Source organism: Panthera tigris, chromosome B2 (assembly GCF_018350195.1).
Source record: "Panthera tigris isolate Pti1 chromosome B2, P.tigris_Pti1_mat1.1, whole genome shotgun sequence".
Taxonomy (NCBI): Eukaryota; Metazoa; Chordata; class Mammalia; order Carnivora; family Felidae; genus Panthera; species Panthera tigris.
In genome coordinates, this window is record NC_056664.1 from 98552345 (window position 1) to 98573194 (window position 20850).

General features: G+C 33.4%; 1 protein-coding gene across 4 annotated transcripts in view; it reads right to left on the bottom strand.

Annotated features, from left to right (window-relative positions):
• Window positions 1–276: 276 nt before the first annotated feature.
• WASF1 (WASP family member 1) overlaps window positions 277–20850 on the bottom strand; it is a 70100-nt gene continuing 49526 nt past the window's right edge. For 3 of the 4 annotated variants that reach the window (XM_042986972.1, XM_042986973.1, XM_042986974.1), the window contains 8 exons: window positions 18963–19123; window positions 13379–13513; window positions 8790–8943; window positions 7628–7745; window positions 5967–6139; window positions 3941–4120; window positions 2229–2857; window positions 277–1144 (listed from right to left, as the gene is read on the bottom strand). In XM_042986972.1, coding sequence (XP_042842906.1) covers window positions 987–1144; window positions 2229–2857; window positions 3941–4120; window positions 5967–6139; window positions 7628–7745; window positions 8790–8943; window positions 13379–13513; window positions 18963–19095 — 1680 coding nt within the window. In that variant the 5' untranslated portion in view covers window positions 19096–19123 and the 3' untranslated portion in view covers window positions 277–986. The remainder of the gene's footprint in view (window positions 1145–2228; window positions 2858–3940; window positions 4121–5966; window positions 6140–7627; window positions 7746–8789; window positions 8944–13378; window positions 13514–18962; window positions 19124–20850) is intronic. The other variant, XM_042986975.1, reaches the window with a different exon arrangement.

Below are 20850 nucleotides of genomic sequence, written 5' to 3' on the forward strand. Positions count from 1 at the left end.
TAAACTGAAGGCAAGGTGTACTGAAATTAGACAGCAAATTGAGATTTTAATTTAAGAGCATAAGGAGTTGTAAAAAAAAATGATTTTGTGACCTTAGGAAAAAAATGATGTAAAAGCTATCTCCACACAAGACAACATGAATCTGTATAATTAAGAGGAAATTATATGCTTAAGTGGTTTTTAAGTTTTTTACTTACTATCTATGTATTTAAAACCTACTATATATATATTTGATAAATTATCAGAAATAGTTTTATTCAAAGAACAACACCCATGAACCTTTAAAATGAACCATTTATTAAATCAGACTGTTATTCTTAACAGTTAATGTAAGTTACATGTATGTTTATGTCTGAGTATTTCACATGGAAATTTTTTAAACTCTTATAGGCAAGCAAAATCGTACCACACAATATATAAGTGGGAAGGGGGTACTGCTAAACATTCAAATAAGGCAAGTATTTAAAAACGGTAAAACAATAACTAAAAAAAAAAAAATTCAAGCATTCCTTTAAGAGAATTCAATACTACTAGCTAAATGTACTTTCTGAGTGTATTCATATAATCAAGGCAGTGTTTCCTCTTGTAAAACATCAGGAAATGGAATAAGGCTCATTAATAGATACAGCTGCCTTCAAGATTTCAATCTCAGTTGCTTTCTTTAAATTAAAATTCACAAAGTGCACAATTAAGATATCAAAAAACTGAATCTGCTACTCTAACAACAGCTGTCCATGCTTAATACTTAGTGGTTTATTTGACCAAATTATCTTTTCAGGGAAAAATAAAAAAGATAAGCCACTGTAAAACATTTAGTTTGAAGTGTATGCTAATATTTTTCTTAGAAATCAAAAATTATGGAGGAAAAGTGTTATTTATCATAAGGAAAAGAAAGCAAAACACTGGAATGACCAAACATTTTCAAAGAACAAGCACCACAAAGGACATTCGCATTCAGTTTTGTAATATTTATCAATGCATTTTTCTTACTCCAACCAATCTACTTCATCAAATTCTGAATCATCTTCTGAATCACTATATTCCACAGCAATGCGGCGAGACAGGATGGTGGCAACATCATTTTCAATGCGTTCGTGTTTAGCTTCCTGTTCACGCTGCTCTTCTACTTTGCGTAGCTGAATACCTGATAGAGAAAAACCAAAGCATTCACTGTAAGCCAAGATACTAAATATATCATATTATTAACCTTTTTGGAATAAAATCACATACATGTGAGAAATACTAAGAGGAAAACAAAAACCAAGATCTATTAAAAAGAATTTGAAAGGATCATATTTAGAATCACATTAATTTGGTCAATTAATTCTTTCCTTATCTGCAATACTAGTTGGTCAAACTTACTAGCTATCCCAGTGAATATCTACAGTTTGTTTAGGTATGATGGTCTACTGTGCCTCTCTACTCACCAACCCCCTCCCACGCCCCCCGAAAAGTTAACCAGTGGTCAAATAAACATTGTTGAGTATGTTTTCTGTGGCTTTACTCTCCCCAATACTTGAGGGAAAGGCACTATTTTTCATTCTATATTGTCAGTGTTTGGCTTATAGTAGGTGCTTAGGAAATGTCGGCTGAATAAATGAATGAATATGAGAAGTCTTTCCTTGGTTACTAAGGGAGGAACTTTAATCCTGTAAAGGCATCTGGTAGAGCAAGTGTCACTGATACACCAAATGGACAGCCTTACTACAGAAGAAAATACCATTTTTAAAGGAGTTACCATACATATTAAACATAATGTAAAGGGTTTTAAGTAAATTTTCTATAACTTATAAGTCTGATATTCTCAATCATTCAGTAAACATTTTAAGAATCCCCAAGTAGGAAAATAAAATAATTAAATGTAATATTTTCTCTGGCAAATGATTTAAAAGAAAAGTTAAGGGCACCTGGATGGCTCAGTCAGTTGAGCATCTGACTCTTGATTTTGGCTCAGATCATGATCTCAATTTGTGAGATAGAGCCCCACGTTGGGCTCTGCACTGACAGCATGGAGCCTGCTGGTCTTCCCCTACTCGCGTGTGCTCTCCCTCAAAATAAATGAAACTTAAAAAAAATGTAAGTTGAACATAGCTTTCCTTTCTAAAAACCACTTGTGCAAAAATATGATCATCTACAATTTTATTAATGAGAAAATGTTATTGTGCCAAATATTTAGAAAGTTCCTAATGCTACCATAGCAATGCTCTTAATGGCCTGGAGAAAGTTACCTTTTCGTATTGCTTCCAGAAGAACACTCCTGGCGTCACTGATTACAGGTAGAGTTGATGGATGACGCTTTGGCTCAGAAGCAGGTATAACTTGTGATGGAGGAGATGGAGGCATTAATGGAACATGGGGACCTGGGGCAGTAGATGGAGCTGGATGTAGCCCAGAGGGAGGATGAGTAAGAGCGGCAACTGTGACAGGTGACGATGGTCGAATGCCAGGTGGAGGCAGAGGAGGCGGAGGTGGGGGTGGAGGCAGCCCCTGGACTTCACCTTGTGGGAGTGGATGAACTGGTACAGTCTCACATACTGGGGCAGCTCTAGCTACTGGTGGGGAGGGCTGTACTAGAGGAGGTGCAATTGGAGGAGGAGCTGGGTGAAGAACTCCAGGGGCAATCTGAAGAGGAGCTGGAGGCGGTGGTACCGCTGGAGCTTGCAAAGCAGTGGCTGGAGGTGGAGGTGGGGGAGGTACTGGTGGGGGAGGAGTTGAAGTCATTGAAGCTCTTAATGAAGAAGTTGACAAGGCAGATGGAAGAGGTGGTGGAGGAGGCGGGGGGGTAGGGCTCACAAACACAGGTGTCCTGCCTGTAGCTGGTGACTGAGGGCGATTTTCTATCAAACCTGTAGCAGAACTGAAATGATAAAGAAACCCTAGCAAGTTACTCAAAGAGAAAAACCGAACCGCACGACACATATGACTATCAATAATGATATCAAGGTAGATGTATTAACATGATCATATAGAAATTAAAAATTCTTCAGTATTTAGGATGGAATGAATTTGCCAAGAAAATTAACGGGTGTTGCTTTCATTTCTAAGATTCCAGATGGTCTCGTCCTTTCATGCACCTGTCAGAATACACTCAAGCATTTTATGCTTACTTTGATAAATAAAAGGCTCAATTCTATGCTGTGATAGGAGTCTTTATAATGACTCAACATTTATCACGTTACAATATTTGCAGCAATACCTGTGGTCATTACAATGCTGTATTTATATTGAAGCTATTAAGACTCATTATGTCATTTCAGTAAAATCAATAACAACTAATTACAAACCACAAAAGGAAAATTAGGACTGTCAACCCTTCCTGAGGATGGAACATTGAGTGACTCAGTGATAGAAGGTTGATCTTTTTAACTGAAAATTATAAAGCTGATCTCTATTTACCTATTAAAAATTTTATAATAAACTTCAAAACTGCTTTACTGAAAATTATGAGCAATTGCTTATTCTCTCTCAAATTCTCAAAGTATTCCCCCTAATACCAAGTTAACACTCATAATCATATCTTTAGTTCTCATTTCTTAGTCCCTTACCACATTCTAAAAATTCTTAATTTTTATTAATATACTACACATCATGTGCTTGATAATAAAGGTATGATAAAATGAAAGACACTCTAATCTTTAAAGTGAATTCTCATTAGCTACATTTTTCCCAAGAGTACGGGTCAGCTCTTATCAGAGGCTGGCAAATTACATCCCACAGGTCAAATCCGAATTGCTCCCTGTTTTTGTAAATAAGGTTTAGCTGGAACACAAATAGTCATTTATGTATAGTCCATGGCTGTTTTCATGCAACAGTGGCAGAGTTGAGTAGTTGTGACAGAAACCGTAATGCCCACAAAGCCTAAAACACTTGCTAGCTGATCCTTTCAAGAAAAAGGTTACCAACCCCTGAGAAGCAACATCAAATGCCTGTCCCAGCATACCTGATACAGGTGGGTATGGGTTTCGCATCTCCCGCTCCATGCATTGGTGGGGGTGGAGGAGGTTCATGTGGTCTGACTAAGACCCTTTCCTCAGCTCTAGTCAGAAGTTCACTCATCTGACTAAATGGCAAGGCAGAAAGTGAGTAAGAGCCATCCATATGATCCACATATGTCTGAGGTCTAAAAAAAAAAAAAAAAAAAAAAAAAATACAGTTTCAGTGTATTTTTCTTGAATTATTAATGGTATAAAGTGTTGTACAGGAAACATTTAAGCTTTATCTTTTGAATGCCAACGTTTTAATCACTATTATGAAACTTCAGAAATTTGTTACACTTATCTTGATTTTCAAACAAAGAATGCTGCTCATAATGTAACCTTTCCTTGCAGTTATTTTATTATTTCATAATATAATACTAATTCAATTCACAAGGATAAAAAGTATTACATACAGAATCTCATAAACAAAATTAACTTTTCAGTAAATTGTGTTCAAAGCTATATACCCCTCTGTTTCATTTTTTTAAACAAGATGCCAATGACAAAAAGCTAGAATATGAAAACTGGAGTCTTAAACCTAAATGACTTCCAAATATCTTGTATCAGCGAGAAAGGCCTCCATGATACTAGCACCACAAGGATGACTAACTACATTGTTTTGTCTTTTTGATGTTTTCAAAGGTGTTAGGGTACTCAGAAAATAACTGAGTAACAAAGCAACAAATGACATAAGATCAGATTTAAGCAAAATTTCAGATACCTTGAGCATGTGAAGGTTTTATAAATATTTGCTGATTGTAGTGCATGCTGGGGACACATGTACACAAAACAAATTAGAAACTACAGCTGACTTTGAACACAGGTTTGAACTGAGCAGGCCCACTTATATAAGGATTTTTTACAGTAAAGCACTGTAAATGTATTTTCCGTATCATTTTCTTAACATTTTTTCTGTAGCTTTGTTGTAAGAATACAGTATACAATACACATAGCATACAAAATATGTGTTATGGATTATTTATGTTCTCAGTAAGGCTCCCCAGTCAACAGTAAGCTATTAGCTAAATTTTGGATAGCCAAAAGTTACATGTGGATTTTCAACTGCACAAGGGATTGGTGCCCCTAACTCCCTTGTTGTTCAAGAATCAACGAAATTGTACTTATAGTACTGGATCAGGTAATGCTGGTAATACTGTAACTACGTAACAGCAGTAAAAATCAGTGTTTATCTATAGATTATTATTTAAAAAAATAAATCTCAATTCTTTCAACAATGCATATAAATATCTTACATGTGTATTACTCCTAAATTGGCTAAGATACTGGCCTAATAGTTTACATGTATTATTCCAAAGAAAACTTTAAGCGCTTTTTCCATTAAAAAATCAATAATTATGATATATACAATAATAACTATAATCAGTCAACTATACACAAATTTCTTCACAGAGAGATGCTAGTATAATGTTTATTAGGGTAGCATGTTACTCAGATGGGGCCCCCTGGCTACTGAGAAAGGAAAAAGACCTGTTCTATAGCTCTGCAAAAGGGGATGAGTGATTTTGTTTAAAAAGTCCTGATATAACTGAGGTGGGAGATGTGGCATAGAAAGGAAGTCAGGAGAAAGAAAAAGAAACAAAATATTACCCTTTCTCAGTTCCTATTTTATATGTAGTGAATCTGTAATATTTCAAAAAGAAATTCCAGACCCCATTGCTCTACTATGAAGTTCTAGCAGACTCTGCCTGAAATACTGACAGAGAGCTGAGAGTTCATATGAAACCCTGAAGATCATCTCCTCCAACCACCTCTTTCTATAGATGACAAAACTAAAATCCAGGTGTGAAAATGACCTGCCCATGATCAGACTTTAGTAGGCTCACAGTGGTCAGGGTTTCAAAATGATTTCTATAGCTAAAGTAGCTGGTTCAACAGTTCAGGACTTTAAGACTTAAGAGGCACAGATATTAGAAATAAAGCCAGTATTTTATCATTAATTTTGTTAAAAAACAAAAAAAGAAAAGAAACCTTGTTTCAAAATGAGAGGCTGGGCCATTAGCAACTTCAATATGCTTATGTAAGAGATTAGCATCATCTTCAGCCAGCTCTGGACCTTGGGCCAGCTTCTGCCATTCTCTCCGCCTGTCATGAGGTGCTCTTGGCACTTTTTCTGGTTCATGAGGACGATCTAGATTTTTCTGCTATAACAGATGTATTGAAACAAAGCCAAATGCTGAAGTGCTAAGTTTTTAAAAAGAAGTTATAACAATCAAAATAAAATTCTAACATTAATACTGAAAAAGACAATGCCATCATAATATAGTTAAAGTAACACAGAGACAGTTCATTTGTACGTTCAGAGTTAAATCTTAGTTAGTTTGCTTGTAATCCCAGTTTCTTGTCATGTTTCTTTAACTTCTAATTTGAATTCACGCACCAGATAAAAACAGTATGCCTACATAATAAAATTTGAGGTCAGAAAGTCCTTCCAGATGAAAAACAGATTCACCAACTCTGCTCCCACATCTATTAGTTTTTACTATAATGAGTGAAATTTCTACCATTAATGGCACTGCCTACCTTTAACCAAAACCTGAAAATTTATTAAGGCTATGTAATCTGGAAAGTGACCAATTAGCCAGCCAATACATTAGAAAAAATCCAAACATCCAATTAACTCATTATAACTGTATCACTCAACAGGAAACAGGATATTCAAAAAACAAAACAGAAAATAAATCAAACTGTGGGAAAAAGCACAGAGGGGTCTAGAGTAGGTGTAATGAAGTCAAATGCCCAAAGGGGCTAAGCAGATCACATACATGAATCAAGAAAGTTGGGCATAAGATGGGGACTACAGTGACTAAACAAGCATGTCCAACTAAGGCTTTCCAGTTCAAAAATTTTAAAACCACTGTGTTTGTCCAACAAAACAGTGACTGCAGGCATACTCTGAGCTGCCAGTCACCAGTTTGCAAACTTCGGCTAGAACACTGGGATACTGTCTAGTACAGAAAATAATAACATGAAGGCATTATGGGGAAAAGGGAGGAGAGAAGAGACAGCTACAGAAGAAACAGAGGGAGGATGAGAACAGATTTTGCATCTTTCATAATTCTGCCTAAATCCAATTTTCCTTCCCTCTTTATTTCTAGTTCTCATCAACATGGAATAAAACAGATCCAAATGTTTATTACAAAGTAGAATATGATAACACAGCAGACAGAGATAACAGGAATTTAGGGAGATTAAAATAATCTTTCCAAAACATTTAGGATATGATCTGTGTTAAGAAAATATTAGCTTAATCTACTTTGCCAATATCTGCAAAATATTCCTTCATCCCTTCTTGCCAGAATGCCCTTCTCTTCTCTGGTCCACTTAATTCCTATTTGTTCTTTGAAATTTATTATAAGCTTTGCTGAAAGCATTTACCAACCCTGTTCTCTGGCTAAAGCAGGTAGTTCTGTGCTACCTAAACCTTCCATGCATACCTCTGTTATGGCACTTATCATGCCATAATATAAGAATCTGATTGCTCATCTGTCCAATTAGTCTGTGATCCTCCTGTGTGGTTATAAAGACTTCAGTATAAAACTGACAAAATACAAGATTAATAAAGTTCCACGTATGCAACAAAACACAAATACATGAAAACTAACTTCAATTTTTTCAATCTCTTGTAATACCTTCTGTTTCCTCTTTTCCTTCCTCTTATCCTCTGTATCTTGCAACATTTTTTCTTTCCATAGATCAAAGAAATATGAAGGATTGGTATAAAATTTCAAACCTTCTTTACCATCATCTCTGAAATAAAAAATATCAATTAGAACATTTATCAGTAAGACTTAGAGAGGCAATCAGAATAATTTTACTAAAATGTTTTTCCTATTAGTGAAATACAGAATGTGTAAAAATATTGACGAAATAAATTAGAATACTGCATCAATATTCTCACAAATCAGACAAAAAACTAAGGAAAATGGAAACCCAGGAGTTTTTCAGAGATGGTGTTACTAATCTGAAGAACGGCTGGACAATTTTCATCTCTAACTAGTGCTGAATACCAACTTTTCTACAAGTCCTCTGGGAAATTCCAGTAATTACAAAAGGTTCTGCCAAAGATAAAAGCCTGAAAAGACAATAATATCATTTACAATGGAGATATTACAAAGAGTTTCTACCAATACTGCAATTTACTTATTACCTTACGAACCCCCCCGCCCCCCACATTTCCTTTAATTGTCATGCTAGTAGTAACAGTTATTTTATCCAATGACTTGCACACTGATAAAACCGCTTCGAATAAGTATCTGAATACTATTTTATTCAGGATATGGGTGGTGTATCTTAAATTACCCATTTAACAAATCATGTGGAACTACCCCCAAAGAAAGCCTGAGTAATTCCAGATTTTATTTTAAATGGTAAAAAACATTTTTAAAATAGATACTACATATTCATTATGTAAAGGCTTAATGCATATAGATCAAGAGTAGATATGAGCAAGCAAAAACGATATTAATTTTGTTAGTGTGGTGGAATTTTGAGCCCTTTTTATTTTTCATCTGACCGGATATTACATTAAAAAGACAATAACAACTCCTTGTGTCTCAAAACAACTCCCTTGAGTAAGTCTCGTCTTTTGTATGCCAGAACCTTGGGAACGTATGTAGTGAATAAAGCACAAGTTTTCTAAGGGTGGTGGATAAAGAGGGTTCTCTGTGTTGATCAAAAGTCCAGTGACATAAAGCATATTTGGGGATTTAGCATATAAAGGTAGACTGCTACCTATCTGAACATGCAGTATGAAAGTAAATAGCCAGCCTTCATATTTATTAGCCCACTGACCTATACGGAGTGAGTATATTGAGAGGTGGAGGCTGTTCACAAACATCATACGTCTCCTGTAACGGAATAGGCAAAGTCTTGCGGTCGAAAAGCTGCTGATCTTGAATCGTAGAACTTCGGAAAGCTTTTCTCATTGTTATATCTTGCAAAGACACTAAAACAAAAATCAAAAATGTATTTTATTTATTTTACTAAGTGGATTTAACATAAGGACAAATTCACATACTGTGTTTAAGAGTCAGCATGGTTCAGGAAGTTGTGACTGTAGTGGCTTGAGAATCAGGAACCACATTTTAAGTGCTCTATCATTATGTCCCAATATCATTTTGTCTCTGATCTTCCCAATCAGATACGTTTCAATGCACCTTTGATTTCTAAGGCTCAAAAGGCTGTAATGATGCCTGAAGCATATCTATATTTCCCACCAAAAATACCTTTCACTTTTCTCTACTTGCCATTACTACCCCCCACTAACCTACATCCTCTTCTTTCTTTTTTAAATAATCTTTTTCTCTCATTTCTCTTTATTACTTTTATTTAGCTTATACCAATAACACTGAAGGAATTACTTAGTCCTCAGTTGCATTCTCGGCTATATTGACCTCTATGCTAGCTAGACTATAAATATTATACATACGCTATAAACTTAAAACATACTTTACCATAAAGAAAATATTTTCAAGTACTGGGCAATCTATATCATCATCTATTTCACTTATCTTTTATCTCATACTATAAGAATCTCTACTTACCTATGGGCTAAGACTAAGACTGTCTTGCACATTAGTATCTCCAGTAACTAGCATAAAATAACTTCATTTACTCATTTTCTTTTGAAGCATGCAGCATGTTAAAATAAGAAATGTATCAAATCTTTTTCCATTTTTTTAAATGTTTATTTTTAAGAGCAAGAGACAGAGTGTGAGTGGGGGAAGGGCAGAGAGAGACAGAGAGAGACAGACAGAATCTGAAGCAGGCTCCAGGCTCTGAGCTGTCAGCACAGAGCCTGATGCAGGGTTCTACCTCAAGAACCGCAAAACCATGACCTGAGCTGAAGTTGGAAGCTCAACTGATTAAGCCACCCAGGCACCCCAGAAATGTACCAAATTAGTACATTCTTAACTCTTAGGATGACTTTCTGATATTGAAAAAGTAAGTGATTTCTTACATATTTAATTAATATGGCTTTTAAGTATACAGATAAATGCTTTATGCCATAGCAAGTTCTTAAACTTTTCTTTAAACAATTCGTAAACTATTCTTCTCCCTAAAACAATATCTCTACCATCCTCACAAGTATTCACTCAGCATGAATATTCAGATCTATGGAATAGCTGGAGCAGCATGGCTCTACAATGGCCACATCATGACTACATTCCCAGCAATTTCTCTGCTGTATGATCTGTAACACACTTAAAACATCAAAATAAAATTCAGAGAAGGAAAAAAATTTTTCCTCATTATTACTAAAGAGTGATGTAAAAGATATTTAATGAATACAGACTCTATGTGCGAGATGTTCTCAATAATTTTTATTTTATTTAATTTTATTTATTCAATGAAAATAGATGTTATTATTCCATTTTAAAGATAAGAAAACCAAGACTAGGAAACATTACATAACTGGCCAAAGGCAAAATAAGCAGCAGAATCGGATTAGAAAACCCAGACCTGTCTGCCTTTGAGACTGACCCTTTCACGCTAACAACACATGCTGTTCTCTGGCTCCCATCAGATGTGGCCTCTGTTTTCTACAATCAAAATGGACCAATTCTTGCCACTCTCCCACTCCACTTATTTACCATAAGTATATAACCAAGATGGAACTTAGTGTTTAGTCTCCCAAAACGGTCTTACTCAAGGAGAGAACATATAATGTAATAAGCACTTTTCTATCTTCAACTGCTCTCATTTACCATTTGTCTTATTAACAGGTCACTAAGACAAAAGCCTTCCAGTTACCAAAACAACATCTGATATTTAAATAGTACTATGTAACAGTAAGTCAACACAATATTTGTAAACATAATTAAATACAATAGTATAGGTCTTTGTTTAAAAACTCATTTTTTTTACACACTTTCTAAATTATATTGGTAGTTCTCACCATTACTTAAATGATTTACTAGTAATTTGAAAACAAAAATATTAATATTACACTCTGTAATTTAAGTATTATATTCATAATATTACTTTACATGAACTCTTACTGAGTTTAAAAATCTAGGTTAAATAGCTTTGAACACTTCTATACAATATCCCCAAAATAGTATCAAATTAAGCAATTCAGCTTTTAGATTCTGAATCCTTCTCCAATGTTCGCCATAAGCTTAAAGGAAATTATAAACAATTCTGATGGTTATTGGTACATTAAGATTTTTTTAAATACTTAAACATATCTTTAAAGTTATTTAACTATTACATATATTTTTGTTTTCAATTTCAAATGGAGTGCTAAGATATTTGTTAAAATTTAACAGTATTTTGAAACTGTTGATCTTTATTTCTGTTACACGTAGGAACTATCTCTGTATTCTTGTATTATTAGATGGCATATATTTATAGCTTAAACGTTTAACTTTGAAAAGTTTGAATGTAAATGATATATCTGAAAGTATGGTCATAAAATATTTTTTCACCACTAGCAATTATTTCAAGAATTTCATGAAGTGTAGTTAATACACACATACATGCTTCAAAGGATATCACTAACAAAAACCACTCACAGAATGGGAGGTAATATTTGCAAATCATGCATCTGAGAAGGGACTTAAATCAAGAACGTATACAGAATTCTTATAACTCAACAACAAAAAGAAAAATATTCTAATTTAAAAATGGGGAAAGGACCTCCAAAGAAGATACACACATGTCTGATAAGCCAGTTAAACCCTAGTTTTAAATCCTGGCTCTACTACTTCCTGCTGGATAACTTGTCTCTACATGGCTACAAGCCTTGAGAAAATGCTCAACATCATTAGTCATCAGGGAAATGCAAATACATTCTACATCATGAAGCAATATTAAAAACATTATGCTAAAGGAAAGAAGTCAATCACTAAAGGTCACGTACTGTATTATTCCATTCAAAAGAAATGTCTAGAATAGGCAAATCCATGGGACTTGAAAATAGATTTTCTACTTGAAAGTAGATTAGTGACTGCTAGAAGCTGGGGGAAAGAGGATTTAGGGAGTAACTGCAAATGGGTATATGGTTTCTTTTTTGAGTGATGAAAATGTTCTAAAATTGATTATGGTGATAGTTGCGTTAACTGTGAATATACTAAAAACTACTGAATTGTACACTTTAATGTCAGACAGGTTCATTGTAGGGTGTATGAAATACATGTCAATAAAGCTGTTTAAGAAAAAAAAAGTTCTATTTTGATAAGAAAATCATATCTAGACCTATGAACTTATATATTTGCAAGCAGTAGAAACTTAATATGACAAGTATTTATCTCTACTTATTTAGGTTTTAATTAGGTTACATAAAAAGAAGCTGGGATGAGCACTAGGTATTTTATGTAAGTGATGAATCATGGGAATCTACTCCCAAAGCCAAGAGCATACCATATACACTGTATGTTAGCTAACTTGACAAGAAGTTATATTTAAAAAAAAAAAAAAAAAAAAAAAAAAAAAAAAATATATATATATATATATATATATATATATATATATATATAGTGAAGATATCTACCATTACATTCTACTTTTTGCTTTTTCCAGTGATATCTTCTATTATTTTTATTCAAATTTAGGTATGTTATGTACCTTGTACTTATACTAAAAATGTTATTCAACAAAAAAATATTTTGAAGAAAGGGATATAAGAGATATTCTATATATATTATTTAATAATAATTCTCTAGGGAAAATAACTAAATTATGTTCTAAATAGTTTCATTTCTTTTTGTATAAGGAAAAAGAACCCAAAAAATCAAAAAGAGGAATTTGAGACACAACAGCATTCAATGTATTCTATCAAAGTATAAAATGTCATTTTACCACTAAAGTTTTTCCCATTATGTCAGCCTGTAATGTATTGTTTTTTTTCTCAGATATCCCTGGTTTAATACTTAATATAGAATACTTTTATCCAACATATTGGCAATTTGGGTTTTTTGGGAAATGTTCATTTAAGGTGGGGAGTAACATTCAAACAATTAGATCAGAGTTCATCAATTTAATATGCACACACAAAAGAATATTAAAAGGAATTACATTCTTAAGGAATCAAACCTAAAATTTCAAGTAATTTTCCAATAACTTATTTCTAGGACAGAAGTATACAAATAAATTATAAAGGAAAAAAGAATGGAGAAAAGGTCTGGTTAAAAATTTTAGGTCAAAAAACTAAAAGCTATTCAATATACAAAGAAAAGAGGCAAAAAAGAAAAAGAGAATAGAAAAGCCAGAAGAGTCACACTAATGGTATTTATAGATAATTACAACAGGTACATCAAAGGTCATCGGTAAAAAAGACTTGTGATAAATTTGTGTTTAATACTGTTTTTAAATATATTGCTCATCTCACCAAACCCAAAATATATATGTGACAGAAAATATAATATGAATAAACTTACATTCTTCTTCCTTAGGGTCAAGCTGTGTAACACTAACAGATAAACGGTCCACACGTTCTTGTAATGAGTTAACTCTGAAGGAAAAACTATGTGCCTCATTGAACAATTCTCCAAATATATCTTCAGCATACTTACCTAGGCAAAAATGAAACATATACCATAAATTTAATGTGATGAGAGATAAATATCAATTTAACATTTAAAAGTGTTATCCTAATGAATTTGACATTTATTTGGAACTAGTTTATACAACCCTAGCCTAAAAGTAAATGAATTGAGACAAAGTGATAAAACAACATAAACCCTGGGAAATCTGGTTTTAAACACTAGTTCTACCACATCCTGCTACGTGACTTATGCCTAAAATGCAAATACTCTACCTGCTTAATCCGTATCTACCCATCTGGTGAGGGTTAGAGAACGCTATGATGAAAAAGTACATACAAATAATATATCTTTTAAATCAGTGTTCATAAATAAACTCTACACTAGAATTGAATTTCAGGCCAACTGACAGAATCTAAGAGTCTTCATAAGCCCAGCAGAAGACCAGTCTCAGATATGCCCAAAACGTACATTCTGAAAATCTGTGAGATATATTCATGTTCTATCTAGTTTCTTAAAAAATAATCCTAAATCTAAAATCGCTGTATTTTCTCTAGTCATATAAATTTCTAATACTGAAAAGAATAAGAGAAAATACTCCTATTATAAAAGGAGAAAAAAATAGAAATTTCTATCTAGTAAGTAAGCCAGGGAGAAGTTTAGGCAATCTATAATGAAAAATATTCAGTGTATTTAGAACATATAAAGTAATGCATACTTACAATATAAAGATGAGTCAATTACTATGTACACCTTTGAATAAAAAAAAATTGACAGTCTTGCTAAATTAAGACATTTTAGACCCAAGCATACTGTATAGGTTAAGTCTAGCTCCACAGTAAACTCTTTTCAGACAGTTCCTGAGACAGAGGTAATTAATATTTATTAAAAGAATTCACTAATCTCACTAGTTTATATTTGAATAATATTGCATTTATTCCAAGGTATTTCAATATAATATCTGTTAAATCAACAAGCATTTAATGAGAGCTCACCCTGTGCCTTTTTTTCAAAGTATTTAAATATAGTATCTGTTAAATCAACAAACATTTAATGAGAGCTCACCTTGTGCCAGGCAGGTGTATGACCTACCGAAGGCACCAAAAAGTAAAACATAAAATTCCTGGCCTAGAAGATTCTATGGTCTTTAAGAAAAAAAATCAGAACTTCAATCTCTCTATATTAGATCAAGAACTTTAATGTTTCTATAAAAATATGATAAAAATGAATAGTTTTGTATATATTCATTTACTCACATATATCTTTAAACCAAATAGACTGAAAATGTCTTATGTGCCAGACCTTGTACCAGACCCTGCAGATATAAAAATGATGGAAGAAGGTCTCTGCCATTGATGAGTTTTGAACAAGAGGGAAAAACAGATATCTAAACAAATATGAAAAGCAATTTAATAAATAAGTCCAAATCTTTGTTCCATTCACTTTGAGACCTTGGTATCAATTTCCTCACACCTGTAAAATAGGGATAAAAATATCTGCTTCAAAAAGAATTTATAAGGAAAGGAGACACAGTGAACAAAGGACCTGGCAGAGTTCCACGTACAGGGTAGGAGGTCAACAATAGGCAGCTCTTACTATATACAAGGTAAGAGCCACAGAACACAAATTAGGTAAGATGCACCTAGTTTTGAATGTGGGATGGTGTCTGAGATGCTTCCAGAGACAGAGTTTCTCTGGCAGATAAGGAAAGCATCCCAACTGTAAGAAAGGGCAGGTATAAAGTCATTCATTTTTTTCAACAAACATTAAGGATACAAATGCTAGGAACAGAAGAGACAATTTCATCCCTAAAAGAGCTTAGTTTAATACAAGGATCCTTAATTTAAACCAATGGAAATTATACACAGATTTTTAAAAATATATTTGCATTTTTCTAAAGAGAGAGCCCACAGTTTTTCAACAGATTTTTAAGTAAGAGTCTATGCTCCTCCCCACTACAGGTTTAAGTGCTAATGTATCAGTGGATAAAATAAACATCCCATCTGTTCTCTTTTCACATCCTTTCTTACTTTCCACATCTACCTCCTTTTCTTCGAGGTGAAAGGAATAAAATTTGCAATGTAAAACTGACTGGGCATGTACATGAATTTGAACTAAGCTTAGAAGTATTATACTACTTACCTATTTGAGAACCTACTTGGTTTCCTTACCACTTATCATCTATGATGTTAAAACTAAATCTTCTCAACTAAAATTCTATGTCTTCCAAAATCAGTGTCCACCATACATAGCATCCCACATCACCTGTCCCTTTAATCCCCCTTACATTTTTATTTTTGCCTCTATTCATTTGCCTAATTCTTCATGCAAGCTAAAAATGCCTTCCTTCCTCATTCCTCTCCATTTTCCAAATTCTTTTGTTCCTTAAAGGCCCAATTCAATTCACATTTCATTCAGCAAGTCTCCTCTAATGACTTCACCTTATGCTTATCTCTCTTTTCTCAGTTCCTATAATCTAAAACTCATGATTTTAATTATATACATGATCACACTGTTCAGAATAACTTCAGTATTTATCATAGTCAACTCTTCAATTCAAATGGGGTATACTCTTCAGACAAGAACCTTGTAGCTTTATCACACAGCAAAGTATTCAGTGTTATCTGTCATTGTCTGTGTTTCTAATTAGTCTTATCAAGCCAATCTACTTATCCTCCCTCCTACTTGCTATCTATCTGTCAAATTTAGGCTCTATCAACTCATCTTGGTAGCATGAACTGGCTGTATTCAACAGAAGAATGGCCTTGGGAAAAGAGAATGGTAAAAGATTCCTCAGGTAATTAGAGTCTCAATGGTCATTAAGTAAAACAATAATAAGATGGGAAAGAATTTTAGTATAACAGAAGAAATTTATAGAAAGTGAATTCTATGTCTTCAGTAATTATATATTATCTTTTATAAATTGTGTTCTACTAGAAAAAACATTTTGCAGGGAAGAAGTCAGGAGGATGTCCCCTAAGCCAAGACCAAGCTCTGCAGTTTACCTTTATTGCTGCGTTCTGTTAACGCTTTTGGTTAAGTGAACACCTCAATGACCTAGAACCATTTTGGATAGCCAAGTTTACTAGGTAATTCAGAGATTATTTAATGAACTAATTATTTTAACTATTTTGGATGAATGCTGATATAAAATCTATTCTAAGCTTCCCTGTCTTAAGTAGAAATACAAAATTAAACATAATTTAACCTTTTCTTGACAACTTAGTGATGATTCTGAAATCAAAATGTTCTAAGCTAGAAAGCAGCCTTGAGATGTGTAAGAATATCTGCTTCTACATGAAAGGGCCTCTTTCTGGTTTTTATATTGCTTCTCTCCTTATGTCACTTCTTCCTTTGCTGTAAAGGACTTCTTTTGGCTGGCTTAGGTAATACCTGCTTCTATTTTTATCTCCCCAACACCTCCTCTTTTAATGCTCTGAAGCATAAATGTTTGGGAACCAGATCACCAAACCTGTATGAACTAGCTAAGTAAGTGTAAACAGGCTCTGAGAGAAGGATCAATTGATTATTTTATGTGCATAATCTTTAGTGCATGGGCTTGTTTATTTTGGGTACCTAGGGGCCTTTTAAATTTAATTCTACATGCCCAAATATGTCAAGTGGGAAAGCCGCCAGAGAGGTTAATTCCAGGGCAGTAAACTATTGCTATACCTTGCTACAGTATCTTTTGGTTTTTCTTGTTTTTGAATCTCTACAAACTGCTTAGAAAATGTCTACAATGGTCTCTTGATTCCAAACGTGAAGCACCGAAAACCTAATTTAGTTATATTTGTACAAAGTATTTCTATTTTTGGAGCTTGGCTACAATATGACCACATGCTTGTTGATAGATGATATTTATATGAACTATACCAGACTTGAATATTCCTTACATCGTCATCTTTAGGTTATATACAAAATGGGTTAGTACAGAAATGAACACTCTTAATCATTATATTAGTTCTTATTGGGAATATACCTAAAACAATACGCCTGTAGTAGATCCAAAATTCATTTTAAGAAATACTTTAACTAAATTTGTTAATGTCATTTCTACGCTCTTAATATATATTTTAATATTAACGGATGTACTCATGTACACATAGTAATACAAATGTTATATGAAGTCATGTTACGTTAGATTCAATTAGTGACAGGTCAAAAAAAAAAGGTCAGCAAATGTCTTTTAAAAAGTAAGATTAACCATTATTAATACCTAGGACTCTTCTTTTGACTTGTCTCAAAAGTATATTCTATATTGACTTTCCCAAGAAAGAAACAGGTAAACCATGTTAGTGATTCACTGTCAGTAACTAACCTGAAAAAATAACCACAAAAAGGGGGAAAGAATATACTTAAATTCAAACAAACATCCTTTTATTTTTAAAACTATTTCATAGGCAATGTAGAAATTTAGTGCTCTCACCAAGAGCATTCAAATGTAATTTTTATGTTGCTCTAGTTACATATGTGTATGTCCAAATGCTCTCACTTGAAACAAAATAGATTAACAATTTCTCTTTATCTTGTTCTCAATTATAAAAAGAAAAGAACAAAAGTTAAAAGGAAGAGTCAATCTTCCCTATAAGTATAATCTACATGGGTAGGTATGGCTAAGATATATCTAGGACCACTTAGAGAATACATCTAGGCCAAGAACATCTTGTTTTATCTTTAAAATGAAATATTAAAAAATGAAATATAAATGTCTTAATAAAAAGCTAAGCCATCAATTCACAAGACAGATTTTAAATTTTCTAACATTAAATTTAGAATAATAGGAAATAATTTGTTTAATTCCTTAATTTAGTAGCTCTGTTCTACAATCTTGTGACGGAAACACATTGCCTGTCTCATCCTCCTCTTCCTGTCCCTTCTGTTGGCCTTTACTATCTGGCCAATCTGCTCACTTTTTGTCTGTCAGAAGCCAGGTTCACTTACTATTTTCACATCATGCTGCATGTAAGATCCTTGACTGATATCTTAATGTCCTTTAGACAACTCACTTGACTAACCTAATCCTCTAACTAGTAACTACCCCATACCTTTTACTTTTAGATATTTGAGAATATATAAATACTTCCCTAGACTACATATAAAGAAAGAGATACTAGTGTCCTAAAACACAAATTGAAGCCACTAAAAAAGTAATAGTGATAATGAGCAAGCAAAAGTAAAACCCTGGCCTAACCTTTCATAGATAAATCATACTTTAAAAACAATTTCAGTAATTCTTATCCATCATGTGATGCCATTCCTAAAATTCTGTCCTTACTTCTCTTTCCCAGAGGAAACATGCAGAGAATAAATTATTCTAAGATTCATTATTTTATTTAAAATGACTACATTTTCCAAGATAATTTTATACTCTTCTCATCAAATATCTCCCCAAATTAATCACAAGGACATCTTCTTAATACTCTAAAGCTTAACATTCTGGTTTGCAAAAAATATTTTTCACTGATATAGAAATACTTACTTAGGCTACTTAGTTGTCTAATTATATTTGCCAAGGAAATATTGGTTACACATTCTAGTTCATTCTTAATGCCTCTAGGCAGTGCTGTGTGGCACAAGTGCCTAGGATCAATGTTTCTTTTCACTAATGGCATCTTGAGATCAACCTCTGTGCCAGTTCACCTGTAGGAAATCAAACAATAAATTAACATTATTCAATTGCACCCAACACAGAGTAAGACCTCCCCTTTCACGTTTAATAATAAAATATTTGCTAGTATGAAAACAATGAAAATGGAGTTACTGACTAAATGAATCAAAACTTATTTATTATTTTTAATTATTAGAATGTCAACATTATATAAAAATTGAAAAAAAACTTTCAAAGTCAGTTGCTTCATAACGAATTCATAATCACCGTTACTATTAAAACCACTGTTTTTACTACAACTAGGGGTTTTGTTTTAGAGAAACAGCGTGAAAGATCTTCTCTAAGGAAGTGCCTAAGAGGATTAAAGAAGCTGGAAGAATACTATCAAATTTACACTTCCACGTAAAATGTATCAGGCGTTCAATGGCTCAGAGATCAAATAGTCCAACTAGTCCTACATCTTCAATTTCATCAACACTGACCAGATCTTTAATTGTTCAAATAGTTCAGCCTTCTTCTAATTATAGGCAGCCCTTACTTCCCAGGCCTCCCATCTGCACAAATTTCAGCTATCATAAGTTTAGTTCCATAATACCAGTCTCCAACAACACGGTTCCAATTTCACTTTCCACACTATATTAACTACAACTGCATAAATACAAACTACTTTGCTAGCACTTCAGTCTACAAAGCACTATGTTCATAAGAGAGGTATATCATGATCAGTGACTCATCACTTCTTTCCAAAGTTGGTTGGTGCCTAATCATTCGATTCGCCTGCCTAAAGACAGAAAAACATGTAGCTGGGTTACCTTCTTGCCTCCTAAACCCACATGAAATTTTACAAAATGGGTAACTAAAAGAGTGAATTAGCCAACAAAGATAAAAGTACAACAAAGAAATGAAAAATGATAAAGATGAAAGTGAAACTGGACTCAAATGTAAATGGAGTAATAGAACAAATAGCTAATTGTGGGAACGTTGCCATTATTACTGTTTGAGAGACTCTAGATATGCAGTCAGAAGAATTTAGTGAAGGCAAACTTATTGACATAAATGAGGAAAGTGGCTGTGACAATAATGAAGATATCCCTGGGGAAGTGATGCCAGCAAAAAATTTCACATTAAAGAAACTCTTGGAGGTATTTCCCGATATTGAAAATGCAAAAGTAAAATGCTGGAAGCTGATCCAGATGGACAATTTGCCAAGGCACAGAAAAGATGCTCACTCTGCTAGATCTGCTATTCTAACTTATTATACAAGGAGATGGCAAAGCACTGTTCAAGCTACTCCTGGTAAGTTTTTTACAAAGAATAAAACACTTCAATTCTAATTGTTTTTAGTATATTACATTGTAATAAACTAGTATTAGTTCTACTATTTTTTTCATTTCTCTGTTTATAACCAACATAGGACAGTTTTAATGTCTTGACAAAATTTTTTAAAGATCATGGAACAACTGTAATTTTTCCCATTGATTGTTAATATCACTATGTGTGGTTTTAGTTTGTATGGTCATTCTTTTGGTCCCACACTACCATGCAAGTGAGGGCTACATGTACTTACCACTGATAAATAATGGTTATGAAGAAGGTTGTTTTAAAATATTATCCTCATCTCAAAAAAGGGTGGATGGCTTTTGTTGTGATTAAAATAGTGCTTTTAGGTAAAATTCAAAAGCGTTTTGGAGAGAAAAACTCTCTTCCTCATCCTTCTACTTCAGTTCCAATATTAGATTCTTTTTCTTATTTCTTGGTG